The sequence below is a fragment of the Schistocerca nitens genome, chromosome 5 (genome assembly GCF_023898315.1).
Source record: "Schistocerca nitens isolate TAMUIC-IGC-003100 chromosome 5, iqSchNite1.1, whole genome shotgun sequence".
NCBI classification, from domain to species: domain Eukaryota; kingdom Metazoa; phylum Arthropoda; class Insecta; order Orthoptera; family Acrididae; genus Schistocerca; species Schistocerca nitens.
The window spans coordinates 732754515-732779265 of NC_064618.1; the positions used below are offsets into that span (position 1 = coordinate 732754515).

The following is a 24751-nucleotide window of genomic DNA, read 5'->3' on the forward strand; positions in this document are numbered from 1 at the left end:
CTTTCAAATACATCACATGAAATGATGGGTTGCTGAAACTTCAGGTTCCAATGGTTCCAACACAAAACTACCACCTCAAAACAACTGTCAATTTGTTCCTGTATCCATTGGTTACTACGATAAAGGTTAATTTTGTAAAACTGAAATTATAATTTTCATATTGTTTGGACACAAGAGTTAAAGAAAACAAGAATGTTGCTGATTCCAGGTCAGATTTGACCATGCATTTGAATGATGATCAAAAATGAGTTACAGCTGGTTATTAAAAATTTGGTAATCTCTATCATCATGAAATTATTGATGAACATACAGATTTGTACCACAGAAATATTTTAGCTGCTTGTTATATATTTCAGGATACTGCTTCAGTTAAGTTTCTGCAGTGTTTTGTTTGGAGCATTTCCTCTTAACCACAGTTTTGTTAACTTTAAGAAATGGATAATGTGGTGGTTACTAATAATTGTGTTTCATATCCAAGATCTATACGTTCTTTTACTGCCTAGTGTTTTCAGTACCCACACACTATTTGGTTCTCCCACTCACAACAGCAACTTCCCACCTACCTACCACAGCTGCATGAAAACCATGTTTTAGTGTCACACACAGCATGCCACCTTGCTGGTCTCTCCCTCAGCTGTTTACAGTTTTCCTGTTAGTACACCTAGACGAGTTAGATTAGCTGCTGTCACTTTCCTATGTAAGTGTCTTTCACATATTGTGTATTCTGTTTCATACACACCTCAACAAAAGTTTGGAATATCAAGAGTTTAATACAATGACTTCTTTTAGTATGCCCACTGACACTTGTCAAACACCTTAACAAAATGCACAGACAATTCCTTCAGAAAACCAGCAGTTTTGGTTAGTCACAAAAAATCATTACAAAACAAAGTAGGGTCTCTTCTGAGTGAAGATCTTGAAAAATAGTGAAAATCTGTATGTCATCATCATCATCATCATCATCATCATCATCTCTAGTAGTGAGTATATCCTCTCCATACATGGATGAGTTCTTCCACTCTGAGGCATGCTCTGGATAATACCGTCATGTTTATCTTAGACTATAAGGTGCAATGACCACCATCAACAGGTCCCATGCATGCTCAATGGCATGCGCTGGTCAATGCATTCTACTCATTTCTGCACAGAAGTTTGTAATTTGGAAATAAGGACAATGCTGTAACTAACTGCTATGGAAGTAAAGTTTCCATTACATCACTTCCACATCAGTAACTGCTTGAAACGAATGACTGGAGGGGGGAGAGGAAACTAGTAACAGTGTATCATTTTACAGTAGGATCATTTACTTTTAGTTATAGGCAATGTGAATCGTTAAGGAGACGAACGTCATCTACGAGTGGTAAGCAATCACAGCTATCGTTAATGAGGAACCTTTTGATCACATTAGTCCCTCCAGTGGCATCAGGACAATTTCACTATGAACAAATCTGTGCCAGACTACTTATAAGATGATTCTCCTTTAGGCAGTATAATTCCACATAAAAATTAGCAGAATGTAAGGGTACATCAATTGAAGGCATGTTTGTAATTCTTATACTATCATACTGAATGGACATTCATCTACAACACAAATTGGAACAATTTAAAGACAGTCAAAAACATTTAAGCTAAATGCCACATTTTAACATTACGAGAAGAACTCTTGCGAACAGTAGTAAATGACTTACAAATGTGTAACAATGTAAGTAAGATCTCTTAATGCCACCTGCTTAACCAGTATCTTCCCCGAATAAAACTTCCCTCTCCAAGCAAATTAGTTGTCTGTTCTGAGAACTATTCAATGTAGAAGATATAGCCTTTCATCTAATCTTAGCAATGGGACAACTGACTTGTCAGTTAATTGTTATTTTGTTTAGCCGGTTTTCAGTTGAATGAAGCCAATCTCTACACACTGTGTCAGATATACAAATGTTTTCACTTATTCTCCATTACTGAGTGGTTTCAATAAATGTGAAGCAACTGGATGACAAATACTGACAGTGAATCAGAGTTGCCCTTTTTTTAAAAAACATATTTGAATAAAAACTATATATTTCTAAATATTAAATACTTTTCAAAATTTATGCATATTTACTTACTTAAATCTGAATTTTTCATACACCTGGCATTAAATGTAATTTCTGTAACTGGTGCTACATTATAAATTTATGCTTAAATAAATAATTGCTTTTAATTTAAATTTATTGAAGATCTCTGCCCAAGGGTTTGTGCCGATCATCAATAATTCTTTTCTGATAAATGCAGAAGTGACGAACAGGAAAGGACAAAATACATTTATTAAAAATTGTGGTGATTTGCCAGAGTTATTTCTCATCATTAATTACCCTTCTTTGCACTTATTTACTATACTTTCATGACTTATCCTTACAGACCTGTATACCTTACTGAATTTATCTTGAGCATCAGTTTTATGCAGGTATATGATTTTTCCATTTCCACAGCATTGTGTTTTGATATTCTGATCCAGATATGAAGTTTACTATTTAAGAAAATGGTCATTTCTAACCAAATACATAAACACTCCGAAAGCCACAGTATGGTGTGTGGCAGAGGGTACCCTGTACAACTATTAGTCCTTTCCTTTTCTGGTCGACTCTCAGGCAGAGTGAAGGTAAAACGACTTTCCACTCAGAGAACAAGGGGAAAATGACTCCGTACACGTCAATTTCTCGTATCATTGTGGTTATGCGAAATGTTGGTGGCAATAGGATAATCTGCAATCAGTTTCACATGCCAGTTATTTAAATTTCTTCAATGGTGTTCCTTGAAAAGAATGTTGCCTTTGGTGTCTTCCATTAATCTGACCTGGTGCCAACCCCTAACACCCGAATGTTACTCAAGAATAGTTTGCACTAACATCCTATATGCCATCTCATTTACAGGTGAACCACACTTCGCCACAGTTCTTCCAAAAAAAAAAAACTGAAGTCTACCATTTGCCTTCCCTATCACAATCCTAACATGCTCGTTCCATTTCATATTGCTTTGCAACATTACACCCAGATATTTAAACAATTCAACTGTGCCCAGCAGGACTACCAATGCGGTATCCAAACAGTACAGTTTTTCCTGCTCATCTGCATTCCTATATTTTGGGCTAGCTGCCATTCACCACACCAACTGCAAATATCCCTAGGGCACTCCTGATACCTTGTCCCTAATGACCACTCACTGTCAAAGGCAACATACTGGGCTGTATTACTTCATAAGTATTTGAGCCAATCACAAGTTGGCAAACTATTTCGTGTAGTCATACCTTCGTTAACAGTCTGCAGTTGGGTACTGTGTCAAATGCTTTTTCAAATTCTGGCAATATCCAATGTGCCCATTGCACTTCATCCATAGTTCACAGTATATTGTGAGAAAAAGGCAAGCCTAATTCCATACGAGTGATGCTCAATAAAACCATGCTAATTTGTGTACATAAGCTCTTCAGTCTATGAGAGATTCCGGATTTTCTACTCTATTACGTTCTATAATGCTGCAGCAAACCAATGTTATGGATATGTGTTTAATTTTGCAAACCTGTTCTTTTACCCTTTTTATATACAGAAGTCACTTATCCTTTTTCCAGTCATTCGGGACTTTACACTGGGTGAGAGGTTCAGGAAATGCCATAGACTACTACTTGTAAAACCAAACTGGCATCCAGTTTCTCTACATCTTGTACATGGACACAGTATGTACATCAACACAAACCGAACAAAAAGGCACTTATTCACACTCAAAAAGCAAATAGAGCAAAAATAATAGCAAAAACCGAATACAGAACCAAGAGTAATGCAGTCGACAATGAAAACTTCACAATGTCAAAACAATAAAATGCTTATTACGACTGCTTGCGATGGACACTGTCGACTATTTTCATTTGACTGTTCCCATGGACTGGAATAAATAAGTAATACTACAGATATGTAAAACTATAAATGACTGAATGGACTCCAAAGAATGAATGACAAATTCAATCACTACGGACTGGTTTCACTCCAAAGAATGAATGACAAATTCAATCACTACTTAAAACTTCAACCACATGAGATGACTATTTTCTAGCACCCAACTAAATCCACTGTTTTCACTCAGCTGTTCCAATCAAATAATAGTTTGCAAAATTTTGGGGCCAAAACTATAGGGTTATAAATATTGTTCTGAATAGCATTAATTATTTTTTTTTTACAAATTAGCCTTCTTGTACTGAGTTCTCACAATCAATAAAGACCACTAGACAATAACTATAGTTAATGCATGAAACCCACAAAGTTCCACAGAATACCAAAACAAAAATTTAAAGATAACTTACGCTGTAAGGAAAAAGCAGCCTTCTGCACATCTGCGCATAGCCATCTGAGCTGCAGGCTTTCGGGCGAATTCAACTATACCTTCCTCCATTGACTTTCCTCGGTCATCAACAATGACAACAGCTCTTTCAATCTAAGGAAAAAATTTTCAAAGTGCATTTGTAAAATAAAATATAGTTTGAGGCAAGTATTGCATTACACATTTTAGTTACAAAATGCCATATCTAATCTTTTTCACCCTACTATTTTAATTCCTTTGCAAGAAAATTTTTGTGTGTTCTATGAAAACAATTCCATCTCGTACAGCTTCTTAACCATCTCACAATCTGAAATCCAGCTAGTAGCTCTGAAGAGACTACAGTAGCTAAAATTTAAGTTTTAAATTTTTTGACCATAAAAGTAATTGCTGTCTTAAGTGGACATTCAATATTTAGTATTAAAACAACATTAATATATAACTGTTTGCTCTACAACACACAGGCACAGGAGATACATTACTTTCTACTCTACAATTTATTTGTATGTTGCTGCTTACTGTAGGACTTTCAAAGACTGGTAGGTAATTTGTATTCAAAGACAATGCAGACAGAATATGAAAATGTCAGCTAGGTTACACACACACACACACACACACACACACACACACACACACACACACACACACACACACACAAAGTATGCTTATGGTATGGGATACTATTGTGTTCTGATGCTTGCTGTGACTCCCTTAAAGAGTTCTCTATATCAATAACACTATTATTACAAATCATAGAAAGGAGTTTGGAGTAAGTAAACATTAAACAACTACTGAGAATTTTCAATGAGTGAGGCAGGAAGATCAGAGGCAATGGAGAGTGAATGTATGCTGCGTCATTTGAGCCTACAGTTGATCCAGATTTCACTAAAAAGACCGAACGAGTAACAATTATGCAAATTTCTTACGAAGTTATCTGCTTTCTTAGAGGAAGAACAATTTCAGACATACTACTACGAAATTACATTTCCCCAAAATAATTTAACATCCTCAATACTCTCCCCATTGTGAGCAGAGTTTAGGAAAGTGTGTCAAGTCAGCTGGAGCAGGATAAGGTGGGCTGTGGGGCGTATAGTTATTCCTCTTGCCCAAAAATTGAACTGGAAGAATGAGACAGTAGACGTGCCAAAGAAACTACTTATCCTCACATTCTGAGTCAAGCTAATCCTTGTGAACAGTTGTTTTACAACATTCACACAGAATGTCCCTGCCACTCTGACAAAATGGGAGAACTTCATGAGAAATAATTCTCTGGGAGTAGCATGAGGTACAATCATCTGTTGATACTCATTACCCCTTAGGTTGCTGCAGACATGCTTGTTACATGGTGAACCAAATGCGAAGTATTCTAAGTCCACCTAGCAATTGGAACTGAGAAAAGCTGATGAGAGATGTGGTGAGTAATCTGCTGTATGCATTAATCAACAGCACTTGTGGAACAGTGGAAATGATAAGTTATTTCGTGCACGCGATGAAGGATTCCTTGAATATATTCAAATATTATTCACCCCTTTTTGACAGTGTGTTAGCTACCACATCAAAGTTCTGAGACATGTGCATGAACTGCTCTGTTTGCTCAATTGTCAGTCAGCACAAAACTTTATAATCATCTTCCACACAACTCTCATGTGCAATATTGTTAAATGTAGCTACAGCAAAACCAAGTTCCCCTGTGATGTTTTAATGCTACTTTGTTGGTTAGCAATAAGCAACACAATCGCCTTTTTTGACAAACACTTCAATACAATTGTTGCATCACTTCATTTGTTTTAGTTGCAGTTCACCCACTTCTCAAAGACATCTGTTTTATGTTGTACCATTTTGATAAAAACAAAGATACACCACATCACAGTGTGCACTTTAAATATACATCTGCCATGTGCTAAAAACTTAGGGAACTCCAGTTTACACAGTTTTGTAAAGCAATAAAATCACTTGTTTCATGCCCAAAAATTCAGTGCTGGAACATCCTGTACCATCAGTATGTAGTACAGAAATGGGTGCGAGTCATCACTAGCTCATGGCTAAGAAAGCATGCACCCATCATTTCCTTGGTCAGTGGATACAATATGAACACATTATCCGTTAGCAGCATTCGAGATAATTTATCTTTTTCTGTGGGGTAGCTTATGATCGAATGCACAAGTTACAGTGACCTAAGAGGAATTCAAACTTAGATTGTTGCAGCATTTGAAACAATAGCTAAGGAATCTGTCCAGTTTGTGAGAAGTCCTTGCACCAATAGCTGCAAATGTGCATTCCAGTACCTTGAGTATTTAAACAATGACATACTGAATTTTATGAAGTATTTATGACACTATCCTTTTGTGATTTATCTAAATTGCTGATGCAACTTTACAGGGTAGACTTCATGCTTTGTTTATTGTGGAATTACTTAACGTGGAATGGACCTTGCCACAGAAGGGCAACTTGCAGGCCTTTGTTAACTGGGGCATTGTCCAGTTGTGTTGGGCAAGCTATATGAAGCTAAGTGCAATTAACACCTGTTTTAAATTCAATTTTCAAACAATACTGAGTATGTAATTAGACACTTAGTATCTCCATAATTACGCGCCTATCGGCCTGGCACAACACTTCCACGTGGCAATACAAATTTCCTTATCATACAGCAATCTGCTAAACTACCTACAGGTTTCAGAGAATGAAGTCAAGCTAATGTGAGATTTAAGATATTGGCAGCATAAATTAGTACAGTGTATTTCAAAAACACAAAGTCAATACTGACATCTGTAATTAATATACATATGACACACCATTCAGTAGCGACTTTCTTACAATTTGAGGAAACAATTATCTTAAAAGGTTCCAGAAGTATTTGTTATTAAGTTTATAAGTTTAATCCTGTATATATCTTGTGTGGAGAGAAACCTGAATATTTTTAATATTTTAAACAACATCTACTCATTCAGAAACAAGCAGCCAAGTAGTTTCCTCAAACCACATCAGACGGTAATTCCAAGTTTCATCATGCTGAGCAGATATCATTAACAATAGATAGTTCATTAGATAGGAAAACAAACACCTAACATTTAGCAATAAGTTTCTTTGAAAAAATTCTGGAGACAAGATTTTTTAATGTTGGGGTACCAACAATTGGCAATGATCAAAGATTTTATATATATTTATTTATAATTGGAGTTCATGTCTACAGCCTGTCATCTGTCCAAGTGATTGTAATTCTAAAATAAAATCGCTACATACCAAACTGTACAAACTGGATAGTTGCTTCTTCCAGCAATGCAATTCTTAACACAAATAATAACCACAACAGTGTAATATTCAAAATGTGTAATTTTATTGTATTATCACCGTGAAGATCAGTTTGATGTAATTGTAATTCTCCACACTGATCCATCCTGTGAAAGCCAATTGCTGCACAGTTACTACAACCTACATCTACTTTATAACTTACGTGCTCTAGTCAATCTTTTTACCCCCTCTGAAAATTTTCAACAGCCCTTTTCCCCCACACTTTCTTCCATTAATGATCTATTCCTTAATCCATAAGACGGCACCTTACCAAACAATCCTTTCTTTCAGATAATCTGTGTCAAAGCTCCTTGCTCCCCAATAGTAATTAACTCTTCATTAATAGTTTTAGGAAAGTTCCTGCAGAATGCACAACCTTAGAATTACAGAAGACCACCACTCACGAGGAAATATCCCTCCAACCTCGTCCACAAACAGATTTCCCACGCCATACCCTCACACATCCCCAATCCTCCCACCACCTCCAAATGGCTCTAAGCACTATGGGACTTAACATCTGTGGTCACAGTCCCCTAGAACTTAAACCTAACTAACCTAAGGACATCACACACATCCATGCTCGCAGCAGGATTCAAATCTGCAACCGTAGCAGTCGCGCGGTTCCAGACTGATTCCATTCTTCCTCGGGTTACCCCTGTCAGAAGATGGTCCCTCGGTGGACTCCAGAAATTGCTGTGTCCATGAAAGACTGCCGCCGTGCTCTTTAACACTTCAAGCAGCACCCTTCTACTGCTCTCCTCCTGGTCTTTAAACAATTCTGCATCCGGGCCCGTTACCTAATCAAATTTCAGAAACTGATTTGCTGGGAATGATATGTGGCTGCAATAGGACCGCACATCCCCTCTTCACAAGTCTGGGCGAAACTCAGGTGAATTTTTGGCAATCGTGCTCCCCCAGCATTGCAGGAATTTCTGTGCATGGTGTTGTCCCTACCCATACGGACTTTGTCGCAGAACATTTCACTCAACACTTTGCCCAAGCCTCTGCATCAACTCAGTATATGCCCACATTCTTTCCCCTGAAAGAATAGGTTTGTCTCACTTCATGCTGCTTGTGTCCTTATAATGCCCCATTTAGAGAATGGGAATTCGCTAGTGCCCTTGCCCTTTGTCCCGACACTGTTCCTGGACCAGATCGGATACATAACCAAATGCTCCAACAATTATCAGTGGCTGCTCACCATGGTATACTGACCCTTTTCAACTGCCTGGAGTGAGGGGGTATTTCCTACCCAGTGGCAGGAAAGCACTGTTATTCCGGTGTTGAAGCCTGGGAAGCCACCTCTTCAGTTGGATAGCTGGCTCCTTGAACGCCTGGTGAGTCAGCGGCTGTTTTCGATCCTTGAATCCTGCGACCTTTTGTCATCGACTTCACGTGGTTTTCGCTGTGGTGACTACAGTGGATAACTAAGCCCACCTGGAGTCTGCTATCTGGTCGGCTTTTTCCCATCAACACCACCTCATTGCAGACTTCTTTGACCTGCATAACGCCTACAACACCACCTGGCGCCACCACATCCTCACCACCCTTCAAGAATGGGGCCTTCGTGAGTTCTGCCCACGTCCTAGTTGGTTCCTCCTACAGCCTTCCCATCTGCAAGAAAATGGGGTTCCACAGGGTTCTGTGCTGAGCGTCCCTCTGTTTCTCATGGCTATTAATGGAATGGTGGTGGCTGATGGGCCGACAGTGTCCTCTTTGGATGCTATTTTTGTATCTACGTCGCTTCCACTGTCATGGACGCTGCAGAATGCCACCTACAGTGGGGCAATCTACCAGGCACAACCTTGGGCTCCCTCCCATGGCTTTCAGTTTTCAGTGGCCAAATCGTGTCACGCATTTCTGCCGTTGCCTTACAGTCCATCCTCATCTGGACTTGCTCCTCGACTGCCAATCTCTCGAGGTGGTGGACACCCATCGCTTCTTGGGTCTGGTCTTCGATGCCCAGTTGACACGGCTACCACATCTTCACCAGCTGAAGAGGACTTGCTGGTTGCATCTCAATGTTCTTAGATGTCTGTGCAATACCACATGAGGTGCAGACCACTATTCTACTGCGATTGTACAAAGCACTGGCCCAGTCTCGTTTAGACTACGGGAGTCTTGTCAATGGTTCTGCGTCACCTTCAACATTGCAGATACTAGACCCCATCCACCATTGTGGGGTACGACTTGCGACTGATGCCTTCCGGACTAGCCCCGTGATTAGCCTTCTCACACAGACGGGTATTCCACCACTACAAGTTTTGCGAAAACAACAGCTGATATCTTATGTCCTACATTCACTGCACCCCAATTATGGCTTCCTTTATCTAGACACTGAGATTAAACTCCCACGGTGGCAGCCACGATGTGGGCTTACCATGGCTGCCCGCATTCAGTCGCTCTTTTCTGAGCTCCAGCACTTCCCTTTGTAGCCTCTTTTCTCCGCTCTTGCACATACCCCTCCGTGGTGACGGTCTCAGCCACAGCTCTGTCTTTATCTCTCCATCAATTCAAAGGATTCTGTCCTTCCGGGGGGCTTTCACCACCAATTCTACTGTCTCCTCAGTTCATTCCAGGGTTCAGAAGTGATTTATACTGAAGGCTCCATGGTTGCTGGTCATACTGGTTTTGCTTACACCTATGCGAGACATGCAGAACTTCGTTCCTTGCCAGATGACTAGTTTGTTTACTGCAGAATTGGTGGCCATCTTGCGTGCACTGGACCACGTCCACTTCTGCTAAGGACTGTCCTTCACTATCTGTAGTGACTTCTTGAACAGTTTGTGCACGCTATCTGCCACTGCAAAGGATTCTCCAACTATGGGGCAGTCCTGCTTATGGGCCTATCTTGAGGCTTCTGTCATCCTTTGCCGGCTCCGCATCGGCCATAACTTGACTGACTCCTGGTTATCTCCTCCAGCGTGAGGACCCCCTCTGTCATTGTGGATCAATGTTGACTGTGGTTCACCTCTTACTGGACAGTCCCAACTTAGCCACCATGTGATGGACTTAGCTTTCCTGACTCACTACTCCTGGTGTTAGCTGAGAGTACCTCAGCAGCTGATGTTTTACGATTTCTTCATGACAGGGTTTTTATTGTTTTATTTAAGTGTGGGACCTTCAATCTTGTTGGTGGGTGAGGGGATGGCAGGCTGTCTTGCTCCTCCCTGCAACCCGACTGGCCTTGCTTCGACTGGGCTTGGTGGTTCGCCTCCGCCCTCTGCCTTCCCCCTCCTTTACTTATGGGGTCTGTTTTCTCTCGAGTATATCTTTTCTACCTATGCTTCTTCCTTCATGCCCGTCATTTGCCACTTTCTTTCCCCCCTCTCTTCTTCCGCCTTCTTCCTTCCTTCTGTCAATAGCTTGTCATTTTATGGCCATTGTAATCCCCTCTTATGGTGTGAGGTTTTGTTGGTTTTAGTTATTCCAAGGTCGGAGGGACTGATGACTGCATAGTTTGGTCCCTTCTCCAACCCAACCAACCTAGCTTGCAAACCAGGTGACTCCTGAGCCATTAGTCACCCATTCAGCATTGCAGAGTCTCCCCAATTATCAGAATAGCACTCCAGCATCAAACAAAACATGTGATCCTGCATGGACAACCCAGTTTCATTTCATTAAAGCACCTATGCCTGGGTTTTAGGGAGGATTGCCCCTGAATGGAACCAAAGTTTCATTTCATTAAAGCACCTATACCTTGGTTTCAGAGAGGATCCCCCATTTCATTCGATGTTGAGGTGCCATACTAGTTGGAAGAGCCTCTGCAATGCTGTTTGAGTTTAGGGGGAATACCAGGTGGGCTGAAGCATGAACGGGAATTTGAATTTAGTGAGGCAGGCAGGCTAGTGTTAGCCGCACAGTTGTGCAGAGCCACTGTGCCATGGTGGCATAGTGGTTAACCCATCTGCCTAGTGAGCAGGATGACCAGGATTCAATATTGGCTTTGAAACAAATTTTTTTTCATCACTTCAGCCTGCACATGAACATAATGTATTTTAAGACTGATGTGCACCGACTGATAGCGCTCTTCATTGGTTACCTGATCTCTCTATCTAATCTTCACTATTCTTCAGTAGCACTTTATTTCCGAAGATTATGTTCTCTTCTTATGTACTGTTTAATCATTCATGGATCACTTACACAAGGTTTCACTCCATACAAATGTGGAATACTGATTAAAATTCTTTTATGTGATTAACACTACTTACAATACGGTCATTCCATGTCAAGTGGCCTAAATTTAGACAAGCTCCCCACTCTACCATCTCCAATTACTATGAAATGTTTAGAGGATGAAGCATTACATGAAGCACTGCCAAATTAGTTTCATAAGTAGTATGGTGGGGACACTAGCCACCTTTTTAAGGCTCACTTTTTGACATTGCTACTGAAATGAATAAATGGTCAACTTTGTTTTACCACTGTGCAGGATCTAAGAGACCTGTCTTGCCGAAACTGTGATCCTGTTAAACTTTTTGGGCACAATAGCTTAGTTGTACAAAAGGACAAACTATGGTAAATTCATCAGTGTGCTATCAAATTGGCTCAAATCTTGTCGTACCAAATTTTGGCTATACTTTATTGCATTGCCTTGTATCTACTGAAAGAGTAATTTTCTGAAGTTAATACTTCAGTTATCTGCAGCCTGCCACCATGTCAAAGCTCTGCAAGTGGCACCCCAAATTGCTCACATAACTGAGTTATCAAAGTTCAAAGTGCTAAAAAATTTAATCCAATTTTGGCTTACTTTCAAAAGGTCATATCTCAAAAGGGATCACTCAAATTTGGTTTTTCCGGGTACCATTGAAAAGAACTCACCTTATTTGATCAGAAAAAGTTTTTTTTTATTTTGGAGACTTTGCATTTAAGAACAAATAAACTAACATTTTCATTACCATTTCTCGACATTGTGACGCAAATGAATAAATTATCAACTTTGATTTACCATTACTCTCAATCTGATAGACCTGTCATGCTGAAACTGTGATCCTGTTCAACTTTTTGGGTACAATATCTTAGCCGTAAAACGAAAGGTCAAACATTGCTAAATTCATCATAGAATGCTATCAAAGTGGCCCATAAATCTTGTCATACCAAATGAACTTACTTTATATTACATTAAGAAATATCTGTACCAGTCATACTCTCTATGGTTCCCAAGCCAAATATTTCAGTTCTTATTCATTCATTTGCTGAAATGTGTTACTAATAGCAATTACAGTTGATTCTAACAAGCTGTCAGCCCATTCTTGTTGCTGATAGAGTTGGAATGACAATTTGTTGGTTTGAAATGCAACAAGTATTCTGCCTAGCTGGCCAATAGAATGAATGTGCAGGTCCATTGGGGTGCATGAAACTGACAAACATTTTCTTCTGAAACTTCAGACACATTACCAATCCACCATTTTCAATCATATATACAGGCAATGTATTGGCCCAGTTGTAAGGCTGTAATATTTCTGAATAAAACTGTTGCTCGACTTTGGTCAACATTTGAGGGGGGGGGGGGGGGGGGGGGGGGAAGTTCATTATATACTCTTCTAATACAAACTTGCTTTTCATTTAATGGCACAAAATGGTGATTCTCTTGTTCCTGATACTGTGCAGCCATTTTTGAACCTTGCTTCCTGCTCAGTTTTTAATGTTTAAATTTCTTCTTTTGAAAGAAAAATGAATTGGATTCCTCTGATATTCTTTGTACAGTATTTAAACAAATCAGTTGGTGTCAAAATCTTGTCCTCGGTCTCTGAAGGCTTCCTCTTGCTGCCAGGCACTTTACAGTTCCTCCAGTTCCATCACATGGAGATTTTGCATGGCTTGTAGCAAAAATGTTTCAGTCAGCTGAGATTCGAAAGTAATTTTGATGGTTGTAGAGATTCAGAAAATTTTTGAAGTTTTTGTACTGTGCTACTGACCCATCACTGTAGTAGTAAGTGTGTGAGATTTTTCCAAGGAGACACTTTAGATCTATTAATTTCACTATAAAAGCATGTACAGCCATTGCATCATGTTTCAGGCTGTCACTTATACAGTAGCTGATGCTGCTGACGTCCAAGTTATTTCTAAAGTACACAACAACTGGGTGTAAAGTTGCTTGGCTGTTATTCCAGTGAATACCTTGAGCTGCATCCTGGACAAACTAGGAATAATTTCCAGCAAAGTCCAGTAATATGATCAGTTCAGTTGGCTTACAGCTTTCTTTTATGCATTCAGTTGGCTTACAGCTTTCTTTTATGCATTTTAGGTGCTTGCTCTGGTGCTTTGCAACATAAAGGAAAGTGTCAATTTTTGAAATCAAATCTTCAATAAAATCCTCAGTCAACTGCTTGTTTTCTAGTGTACCTCTATCATTGTGCACCCACTGTTTGAACTCAATGGTATCATCTGGATCACTGTCTTCAAAACTACTTTCTAAAAACTGTTCCAGTAGTTCTTTTCCCAGACAGATTTCACAGCAATGAAGCATGCAGTCTTCAGCTTCCAAATCACACACTGTTTTAGCAATCAGACTCTTGTAATCTTCTTTAATCAAGTGTTTGCAAGCATCAGTTTCACATTTTGGTGTAAAGTGCTAACACTGAGTGGGTTCTTGCAGCACCCACAGTGATGCACCAGTTTGGCCTCCACTGCAAAATTTGCTGCATATCGACTTCAGCAAGATCCTGAAATGGGATTTTCCAAAGATTTCTTTCAAATTATTCAAAAGAAGGTATTTTGCATCAGAACTAACTTTCCTTTTATTCTAATTAATACACAGTCTTCTTTACCTGGACAAATTAAGCTAAATTTGTCATTCTGAAAAATGTTACCACTCTTTTACAGCATCTGAAATCATCTTGCCACAATTTTTCTTTGGCAGAGCTAATACACCATTTTCTGCCTGTAACTTCCTAGCTGCTTTTAACATCCTCTTTGAAACACCAAATTCTTGCATTGTCTCTCATTGTCCAGCTTTGTGACACTAATGTCAGTATTTGCAATTTTTCAGGCTGCTTTGACAATTGCAACTTCTCTCAATTCTTTTATCAGCTGCTTATAATCTTCACAATCAGGACATGTCTTGCTTGTGCTACGTGTTAGAAGATCTTTTGTGGCAAATCCTCCAGCAGCAGCAATGTTATTCGCAATTGCCTCTTGAGCTTCACTTATTTTTCGTTTAGCATAACCTTTCACATCCTTTTTTATACTCTCTGAAATTTTAGAGGTGAGACCCCAAAAGCAGACCTGAATCGATTGATACTTCTGGATATGCGTCATCATCTGACTGGTTTCAAGTTGCACAATTTTTCTGCTTTCTTTGCTAAAAATTGTTTTCTGCAAGTTGGACAGATCTTACGAGGTTTCACATTGCTGTTAGTCTTTGTTTGCAATTTTTTTGCTGTTCCTACACTGACAATCTGCAAACCCTTTTTAACAGAATGGTTCTTTGCACAAAAGTCTTACAACAAGATCTCTGTAGGAAGTCATTTGTCCACAAGTATTACTTTGTGATGAAAGCATATTTGTGCATTTTCAGTAAGACATCTCACTCTTTGGTTTATTAATTCCAGTTGCTCTACTGAAAATTCTTTGATTGGAATGAAGCCGTGTTGATGAGTGTATGTTTTCAGATGACATGCAGAATTATCTGCAAGGCCAATGACATGGTACTGAAACCACATTTATATCCATTAATATACAATTAAATTTATGCTTCCAATTGCCATTTGTTTCAATGTTGGATAAAGTATAAGTAGATTGTATGTAAAACTGAAAAATATTAAACAATCATAGATAATGGGCACTTCCTTGAGAATTCAACAGAAAAAAATAAATAACCTGATAAAACATTTCTAAAGAGTCACCCTGTACCTTGAAATAATTTTTACTTGCTGAAAAAAGATGTTTATCTAGTAATGACAATGCACTTTACATCAATTGAAAAGGCACATACAACATCTGAACACACTTCACTACACAATAGTGTGCTTCAGACTGATTGTTGAAGCATGTTACCAAATTCCATTGTTGACACTAAACTAGTCAGTCTCCAAAATAAAAACAACTTTTTGCTGATCAGACAAGGTGAGCTCAGGTAACTCAGTTATTTGAGCAATCTGGATGCCACTTTCAGAGCCTTATGACATGCTGACTGGCTGCAGATAAGTATCAACTTCAGAAAGTTACTCCTTCAGTAGATAAAAGGCAATGAAGTACAGTAGAGCGTCGATTATCCGAACGTCTGTCAACCGAACGACCGCTTAACCGAACTATGTACTCGCTCGCACCTGATACTCTCCCACCCTACCGTCCATCATCCCCCTCACTCCCAAACCAAGTTTCCCACAGCAGTCGCCACAGTGGGCCACCGCTGGCGGAAAATTGCTTCTAATGGGGCCTTCACAAGGCGCTGCTGACCGGCCAAGCCGCCAGTCGCTGTGTTTCGACAATCAGCACACTTCTGTCGGCTTTACACTGGCAGTAGTAGTAGCTGCAGTATCAAAGCTGTTCACAGCAACAGCTGCGCCAGTTTAGAGTTGAGGCTTGCCGCTCCGCGCAGTTTGAAAGACTGCGCACCCCCAAGAAGAGCTTCTCGTGGTGCAGTCACCTTCTGTTCTCTGTTATGACCACTTGTGTGCTGCTGCGTGAAGAAGTGAACTCGATGGTACAAAATGTTTAAACGTGAACGTGTTGTCCTTTCTATGAGGGACAAGTACGAGATTATTACAATATATTCCTACTGAAGTTGCCTTTGTATGTTACTTAGTAATACGAAAAGAGATGCTTATTTTTATGAATAAATTTACTGTACAGTAAATCTTTTTGGCAAATTAAGATGTACAGTTCGATTATCCGAACAAACCAATTTTCCGAACACCCATGTCCCCTAATTACTTCAGATACTCTACTCTCTACTGTATAGCCAAAATTTGGTACGACAAGATTCATGAGCCACTTTGATAGCACACTATGATGAATTTACCATGGTTTGACCTTTTGTACAACAACTAAGCTATTGTACCAAAAAAGTTTCAGTACAACAGGTCTCAGATCCTGAACAATGGTAAAACAAAGTTGATCATTCATTCATTTCAGTCGCAATGTCAAAAACCAAGCCTTTACGAAAAGGTGGCTAGTGGTCCCACCATGCTACTTATGGAGCTGTAATTTGGCAGTGTTTCATATAAGGTCTACATGTACATCCTGTAAAAATTTCATCGAAACTGGTGGTCAAGTGGGGACCATTAGCCCACTTAACATGGAATGACCCAATGCTGTATCAGCAAACTAAATATCACTAGAAAGATGACATGCATGAACCACACATCTGTGTTACTGATTAGCTGCCTCTATTTAGTCTGATTCATATAGGCGGACATTATTTAGCAGCATAGAAAATTTTGTTCTTCAGGAAGTACTACTAAAAACCTAAACTTTTATCTTAATGGTATAGGTTCAGAAACCAAGCAGCCAAGTAGTTTCTTCAAACTACTTCAGACGGTAATTCCAAGTTTCATCATAACCAAGCAGACATTATCAAGTTCAGAGCAATTCAATTTTAAAATTTATGTTCAACAAGACAAACTTCCATAGCATTTTGCATTATTGGGCTGTACATTTTATATTTTCAGATTTGTATTATTTCTTACATGGTAAAGAGAAAGAAGTTTTACTTGTGTATAGCGAGATATTCAAGTCTTTTATATTGTGAAACTTAAAATTTCTGTTCAGTCTACTCAGTCCCATTTATAGATTTTTCACAATACAATACTTGGAAGCTTTTATACAGGACACTATTTTTAAGAAGGAAGTATCGAGCCATTTTCAACGTGTTACGTTACTACAAGTATGAGAAGAGATGAACGTAATACACAGCACGAACTACATTTCTGTGTATATATGAAAATACTTTTATAATTTTACAATGTTAAAGAACTCCACAGTGGAATACATTATTTTTAGTGCTCAACTGCTTAAATCTAACCAGCTTTCAGAAGTCAATATATAAGTGTGACTGCTTTCCACAAACCAGTTTTATTTATGAATTTCTCAACCAAATTGCATACAAACCGATGTTTTAGCAGAATTGTGCAATAACATGGGAAAGACAACCCCTATCCTCATTTAATATAGAATACCCGTCACTGATAGATCACTCAGTCCAGTATTCAGACAAATTCAGCTGGTGCATGTCATACATCCAATGATAAGGCCTGTGTTACAAGCTGAATGAACACACAAACTGACCAAAGATGAATAATAGATCTGCCATATTAAGCACCCACCAAGCAAGCAGACCATTTTCGGGAATTCCAATAATACTGAGCAGTTTACACGTCACATAATTGTGGTATCTATCATTTATTCAACGTTGAAAAAGGCTTAAAAATATTAAACTGCTGATTTAGTTGTGGCACCTGTTAACCATGCATGCAGTTGACAAATGTAGACAAAGATCTTGTTGACTGTCTAGTTCCTTATGTACATTAATCACAAAAAATGAAAATCTATAGTTAGTGACAATTAATAAACACAAGTATCAATCAGTTTTTCTCCTGATCCTGAAACCATGCATACACTGATGTATACATACAAAACCTAATCTGCATCCCACATAAAACATTCTTATTTAAGAATTACTAAGGAAATTCTTTTTTATAAATGACATCTACTTGTTCAGAATTATGCAGCCATGAAGTTTCTTCAAACATCAGACGGTAATTCCAAGTTTCATCATAACATAGCAGATGTCATTGTGACTGACAGTCACAACAGAAAAACAAATGTGTTTGAACACATTCAGTATGCCTTACATAAAAAAAGGCAAACAGGAAATTGTGATTTCATTTGACGTGTACTTAATTTCCTACAATCGGCACCTATTACTGAACAATCCTAACAATTCTTTCATGATTTACATATTTGCCTATCGTGCAGGTAACGTTGCACACATCACTGACAGGGTGGGCAACACGCTTGCTTGCTTAATGTAATAAAATGGTAAACGGCAGAATTTTGTTACCCAGAAGCACTGAATACAATGACACCAAAAAATATCAACTGAATAGCTGTTCAGTTCAAATGTCTAACTAGCAGCCTAGTATGACTCAAGGAAGACTAATTACAGAAATCTGTCAAATTACTGTCAAACATCTCCAGCCTTAGTATTTGGAACTGGACGCATCAACTTCACTCGTCTACGGATGCTTTGTGATTTTATTTTCAAGTGTTCAGATAGTAAGTCAATATTAGTAATAATACTTATTGCCAACATTAAGAATTCTACAATTCCAAAAATACTTACATCTCCAAATACTGAAAATGCCTTCTCTAAAAGTTCATTTGACACCCAAGGTGTTAGATTTTTAACTTTTATAGCAGCTCCAGGTGGAGCAAACCTAACTTTAATGGAACGGCCTTTACGTAGAGACCCATCAAGTTCTCTCTTTGCCTTTTCAGCATTTGCACGGTAGTCCTGAAACAAACACACAAATGTCACTTCTGTGTATTTACCTTACACTGTAGGCACCAACGGCAGGTGCACACGCACTTTTACACACATGAAAAACTTACCATGCGTATAAAAGCAAAGTTCTTTTCCTTGTTAACAAACTGTTCAGCCACTTCTCCATAGGGACTAAACATTTCCCTGATTTCATCGTCAGTAACATCAGCTGTTAAATTGCCTATATATAATCGGCAGCGGCCGGAGAATTTTTTTTCTGTTGTATCCATTGGTGGAAGATCATGAGTTGGAGCCATCAGAGCAGCTAGCCGTTCATTCAGTCGATCCTGAAATTAAGATTAATTTACTTCAATAAATTACAAAATCACTGGTTCAGCAATTTAAGTTGTAGCAAACAAAATGGAAGGAAAGGGCCACTACCACCATCTAAACTTTATTTCTTTTGTACCATATGATTAATGAAACTGAAACCTTTTCAACATAGCACTAATCAATTTAAACATTGCAGTTGAAATTATGTTGATGTGGATACAACTTCGAATGCATTAAGCAGCCTATTTGTTGTTAGAAATTTACAGTGACCATATTGCAACCAGATCATTTGACAATGTTTCCATACATGAATAAAAGGCATCACTTTCCATTGGCACAATTTATGGCCTACTCATTCTGGCAAGGTTAATTTTCACTCATACCATCTATTTTACTCATATACAAATACCTTTTTTATTTTATTCACATACAAATACCAATTTTAATTTATGTGCAGTATGTAGGGTCATTATGCCTCAATGAAATTTGTTAACCCTGCATGTGTGTACAATCTCTGTCAGAAAGTTAATGATCTAAATACTACAAAAGTGGAAGTCACCAAGGAGAATACCACAAGACATTGAGGACCATCATCAGATTTACAAGTCATTAATGAGGCATCGTTTGGAAAAGTAAGCCATTTGCTCAAAACTTTTGTTAACACATGAAATAATCAAGTCATATCAAAAAAAAAATATAAGCTGTGTTGAAAAGTCCCTTATGTGTACTGATATGCAAATAGTTTCAATGCATTAGCCAAAAAAAATCACAATGGAACAGAACATGACAAAAATCTGTACAATGTTATCACACAGCGTTAATGTTTAACCCTAGAGCAGGCATGGTGTGCACTTTGTACACACGTCGAGAATAGCTATCTTTCTGTTATCAAGGTAAACACATACAAGCGAAATTACAGTCTAATCCACGACACACCAACTCAGCCACTTCACAAGCATTGGCCGGCACCAGTGAAAGCATCGGTGCTCAGTTGTTGTGCTGGTGGGGTGGGGGAAGGTGTGGAAGGCAGGCACAGCACTGTTTTGTAGTAGTTTGGTGAATGGGGCTTGGCACGTAAGACCACATCAGGGGGCTTACCAGTAATAAAACAAATAATAATGCCAATTTTGTGTACAGACTGAAAGAGTAGTTTTATTGCACTCCTTAGTTTGCACCAATTTAGAACATTATTTTGGTATCACTTGAAAGCGACTGATTTTCTGATATATGAAACAATTCTTTTGGCACTTGCAATTCGAAGTATAGCTTCCAGTGAAGCATCGGACAAACTGGATCCTGTTTTTGTTTAGTTAATATCTAAAATTGAGAAAGTCTTTTCACAAACAAAAACTGTTCCAAACATAGCAACACATTTTAAGGTGGCAGCATTAATCCTTGTTGATCAATGTCTTTATAAAATAAAAATCACCATTGTAATGGTTATAACGATCTGTCAGAATTTAATCACACTGCAGTTTTATCAGCTAAACATTGAGACTTAATGGGTACATATTCCAGGCGCACCAAAAAAGATGGTCATATAAACCAACTGCAGTTTTTACTTGTTTTATTTCTTCAGATTTTTATGTAATGACTAATGCTTGTGTGGTCCCTGATGGTTTCATTAAGTACCTAAATTCAAGGATTTGAGTGAGGAAAAATTATCCAAATTTCCTACTTGTAAGCTGACTTAAAAAGCAATAGCTAACAATTTGAAACTTTCAATTCGGTCACACACAGTACTGATTAATTTTTTTCACCTTGTAACAAGATATTTATATCTTGTGACTACCCTGTGATGTCTTTCATGAAAGCAAGGTCACCGATCCATTGTTCATCATCCAAGTCCGACTGGCAAACCTTTAATATCAGTGAACAGAGCCATTTCTTGTCAAAAACTGAAAAAGGTTGAGAATACTTTTGAGCAACTTAACCACTGTGTGGCACGATAAAAAGTAATGTCTTTGTGAATTGACTCAAGGCCTCCCCAAAAATCCTTTAAATTCCCAGTGATTCAAGCTCTGCTTTCTACAAAAATTCACAATTTTTACAAGTTTATCCATGACAGACCTAAATTTGTGGAAAATTATTGCACATAGCTGTGTGCACAATTCAGCTCAGATGTCTGCAAAACAACAGCAATAATTAACTTTAAAATCTTACCACACAAAACAGTCTCTCAACAATATCTGAGAGAAATAGTGCAAGTTTTTTTATACATATATGCAAGGAGAATTACAGAAAGGCATATTTTGTTTTTCTTTTAGAATGAACAGAAAAAACACGGCTTAGCTCTTCAGATTGTGGCAATTCTGATTTTAATTTAGTAATCAGTTTACTTCTGGCTGGTCTAACAACCTCCTTGTTTGTTGAATGTATTTTCGTAGCGACGGCACACTGTCGATGCTTTGATATTTACGTTAGAGTGGTATATTATGCACAACACTTTCTCAGACTTTAGATACAAATACGAATCTTCACACTCAGCACTGACAAATGGCATACCTAAATCCGGACCACCTCTGCTCGTGCTGAATGCTCGCAAGACAGATTAATAGTGTCTCATTCGATAAGATTCTAAATGAGTACTTCAACACACTGAAGGTGACTTGAGAGTGAGCACTATCTGTCACAAGTGATGCTACAGCCACTACATGGGAGAGAGGAGGGAGGGGAAAAGCACCAGTACCACTCAGCACAGAACCAGTAGGCATAAGCACTAAGTGCTGGAGTTTGCGTGGCGTGGTCAAATCTTAGTTAATTACACAACTATAAAATAAATTTACATTTTGTTAACTACCTCACTGTTTAATTACACAATCATAAAATAACCCTTCATTATGTCACTGTCACATCACTTAAGTGTTTCCCCACAGTAATGACACATTCAAAGCACTAGACAATACAGTTTCATCACATACCTGCTGACCCCTTACTTTATTAGCAATTATCTCTTAGAAAACTGCAACATTGTGGGTTTGCTGTTAACTCTAAATATGGTTTTTTTTTGCAAGGATCTTACATTTTTCTCACCTGCAGCTTACTTGGAAGTATAATGTAACTTGTAAGTGTGTTAGCTGAAGCAATAATGAAAGATTCGCTATGGGCTTACAATTGTAAAACAATGGTATGGTACAAAATAATGTCATTCATGATTGATGCATTTTGTGCACAGGCACACCCGATCCAAGGTTAAGTAATGCAGTGCAATTACACAGAAACTACTGCAGCCATATCTACATGATGCTGTTGTAAAATGTGACTTGTCTTTATGGGTTTTGGAACAGACATGTCCATATTTTAAATTCTTTAAAATCTGGTTCCAGATATTTGAAACAGGGTATTTTCCTTTTGTGGATGAAGTCATGCAATGCAAATATCTACCACTTAGTATTTTTATATCAAAGTGTATGCTAAACACAAAATGCTTTGATTACACTTAATTATAAAATTTTATTTACACTTTCCATACCCTAAAATACTTCACACCAGAAAAATGAAAAGTAGCTAACAAAGACTATTTTAGTTGCCACTAAGGGGCAGATTTTTTTTTTTTTTTTTTTTTACACAAATGTTTTTATTCTTATAGGCAAGAACTATGGCAGAAATAACAAAATAGCACACTGCAATCTTATCTGAAACTTATTTCACATAAGAATGCGTATTCTATGCAAAAAATATTTTACATAATTTTGTTAAAAATGTCAAGTTTCTTTGTTTTAAATTTAACAATAAACTCATGCACTCATATTAGGAGAACACAATCTGAATGACCATTTGTTAACATATTGCATAGTGAGTGACCACTACACAAGCTGCATCATTATCTGAAAGGGGAATCCCTATTTATGATGTGAATGTCTGACAATATGTAAAAAACTCTTCAGTCATTGCTCTAGCCTTGTTTAAAGCAGAACATTCTTACCATATGGTTTCATAAGAGAAGTGATTCACAATATAATGCCAGAAGTAACTAAACTGTTCACTCTCGTTTGGACCAAGATGTTACCAAATTTATGCTATTTTTACAAATGACAGAAGAACTCTATTCTGTCAAAAATTATGGGAAATCAGTAAATGCACACCAAAACTTTCTAGTACTTCAGCATTTAAGCAGGTAGTAAACATAGAACGGCTGCTTCGAATACAATTTCGAGCCAAGTTCTTTTAGGTGAAGTGGCTTCTTTTCAAATACCTTATTTTTCAAAAAAGCTCTGAATATTATGCAAATTTATGCAACACATTCCCTTTGTGTGATATTCTTTTATATAAATTGGGAAGTCCAGTACTCAGAAGATATTTCCTTACAAAACACACAAATTTCGCAATACCAGAACTATCAAAATTAAAACATCGGCATTATCAGCCAACAACAGTTCATTTATTCAATGAATCTCTGCAGTTATGAGCAGATGAGGTGAAATTTGATAATGTTTTGCTCTTTCTTACAGATGCTGCACCATACATGAGTCACCCAAGGGCATTTCTGTAAACTTCCCACACATGATAAATGTGAACTTTGTAGAAAATTGTTTATGCAGAGTATGTAAGCAGATACATACATTGTATCCTAATGAGGACAAACTTTTCTCACATGGCAAAAGGTGACTGGCAACAGGAGTTTGTTCACAGCCAAACGTCGTGATAGTACACTTCCACCTGTACTCATAGTTAATCATTGGGTGGTGGTGATTTGTGGTGAGGGGCATTCAACATCATGATCAAGAAAACCCTGACAAAAAGCCAGCATGCCAATCTCAAGGTTGGGTACAAAGGCTGTTCCACATGCTAAGCAGTTTATAATATATTAAGTCTGCCCCTCTTCCTCACCAATTTGGGGATGAGGCCTGACAGTTCAAAAAATTTCACTATTCCTAACAGTGGAACCAATATCTGCTAATATGGCAGACAGATCTCCATCACAACTAAGGGCTGCCCTAATATCAGTATATAGGACACATGTCACCAAAATATGTGGAACTGGAAGTGGCATGCCACGAACTTCACAGTGTGGTGGATTCTCCCACTACTGGAGGAGGAAGCCATGCATTAAACAGCTATGTCCAATGGGTAAGAGAATGGGTTACAGAACCTCCTTCCAGCAGTGAGGCTGCCATGAAGTCAGCCATGTCTGTATGGTCTATTTGAGTGACCACAGTGTTTTCTGTCATATCTGAAACCATTCCGTCACCCCACTGATGCATATGGTGTGTGTGTGTGTGTGTGTGTGTGTGTGTGTGTGTGTCAGAAAATGGGATGGTGGCATGCAATGGGATGGAACAGTGATGGACAGCACCCTTCCCTCCCAACATGCTTCCTTGGCACCTCTGTCTACCATGTTTCCCAGTATCCCACTGTGGCCAGGTA

General features: G+C 38.4%; 1 protein-coding gene across 5 annotated transcripts in view; it reads right to left on the reverse strand.

Annotated features, from left to right (window-relative positions):
* The window catches only part of LOC126260230 (hrp65 protein-like), a 176911-nt gene that overhangs the window by 121754 nt on the left and 30406 nt on the right, over positions 1 to 24751 (reverse strand). For all 5 annotated transcript variants that reach the window (XM_049957535.1, XM_049957537.1, XM_049957536.1 and 2 more), the window contains exons 3-5: positions 19180 to 19398; positions 18911 to 19081; positions 4322 to 4452 (exon numbers count right to left, since the gene is read on the reverse strand). In XM_049957535.1, the coding sequence (XP_049813492.1) occupies positions 4322 to 4452; positions 18911 to 19081; positions 19180 to 19398 (521 nt within the window). The remainder of the gene's footprint in view (positions 1 to 4321; positions 4453 to 18910; positions 19082 to 19179; positions 19399 to 24751) is intronic.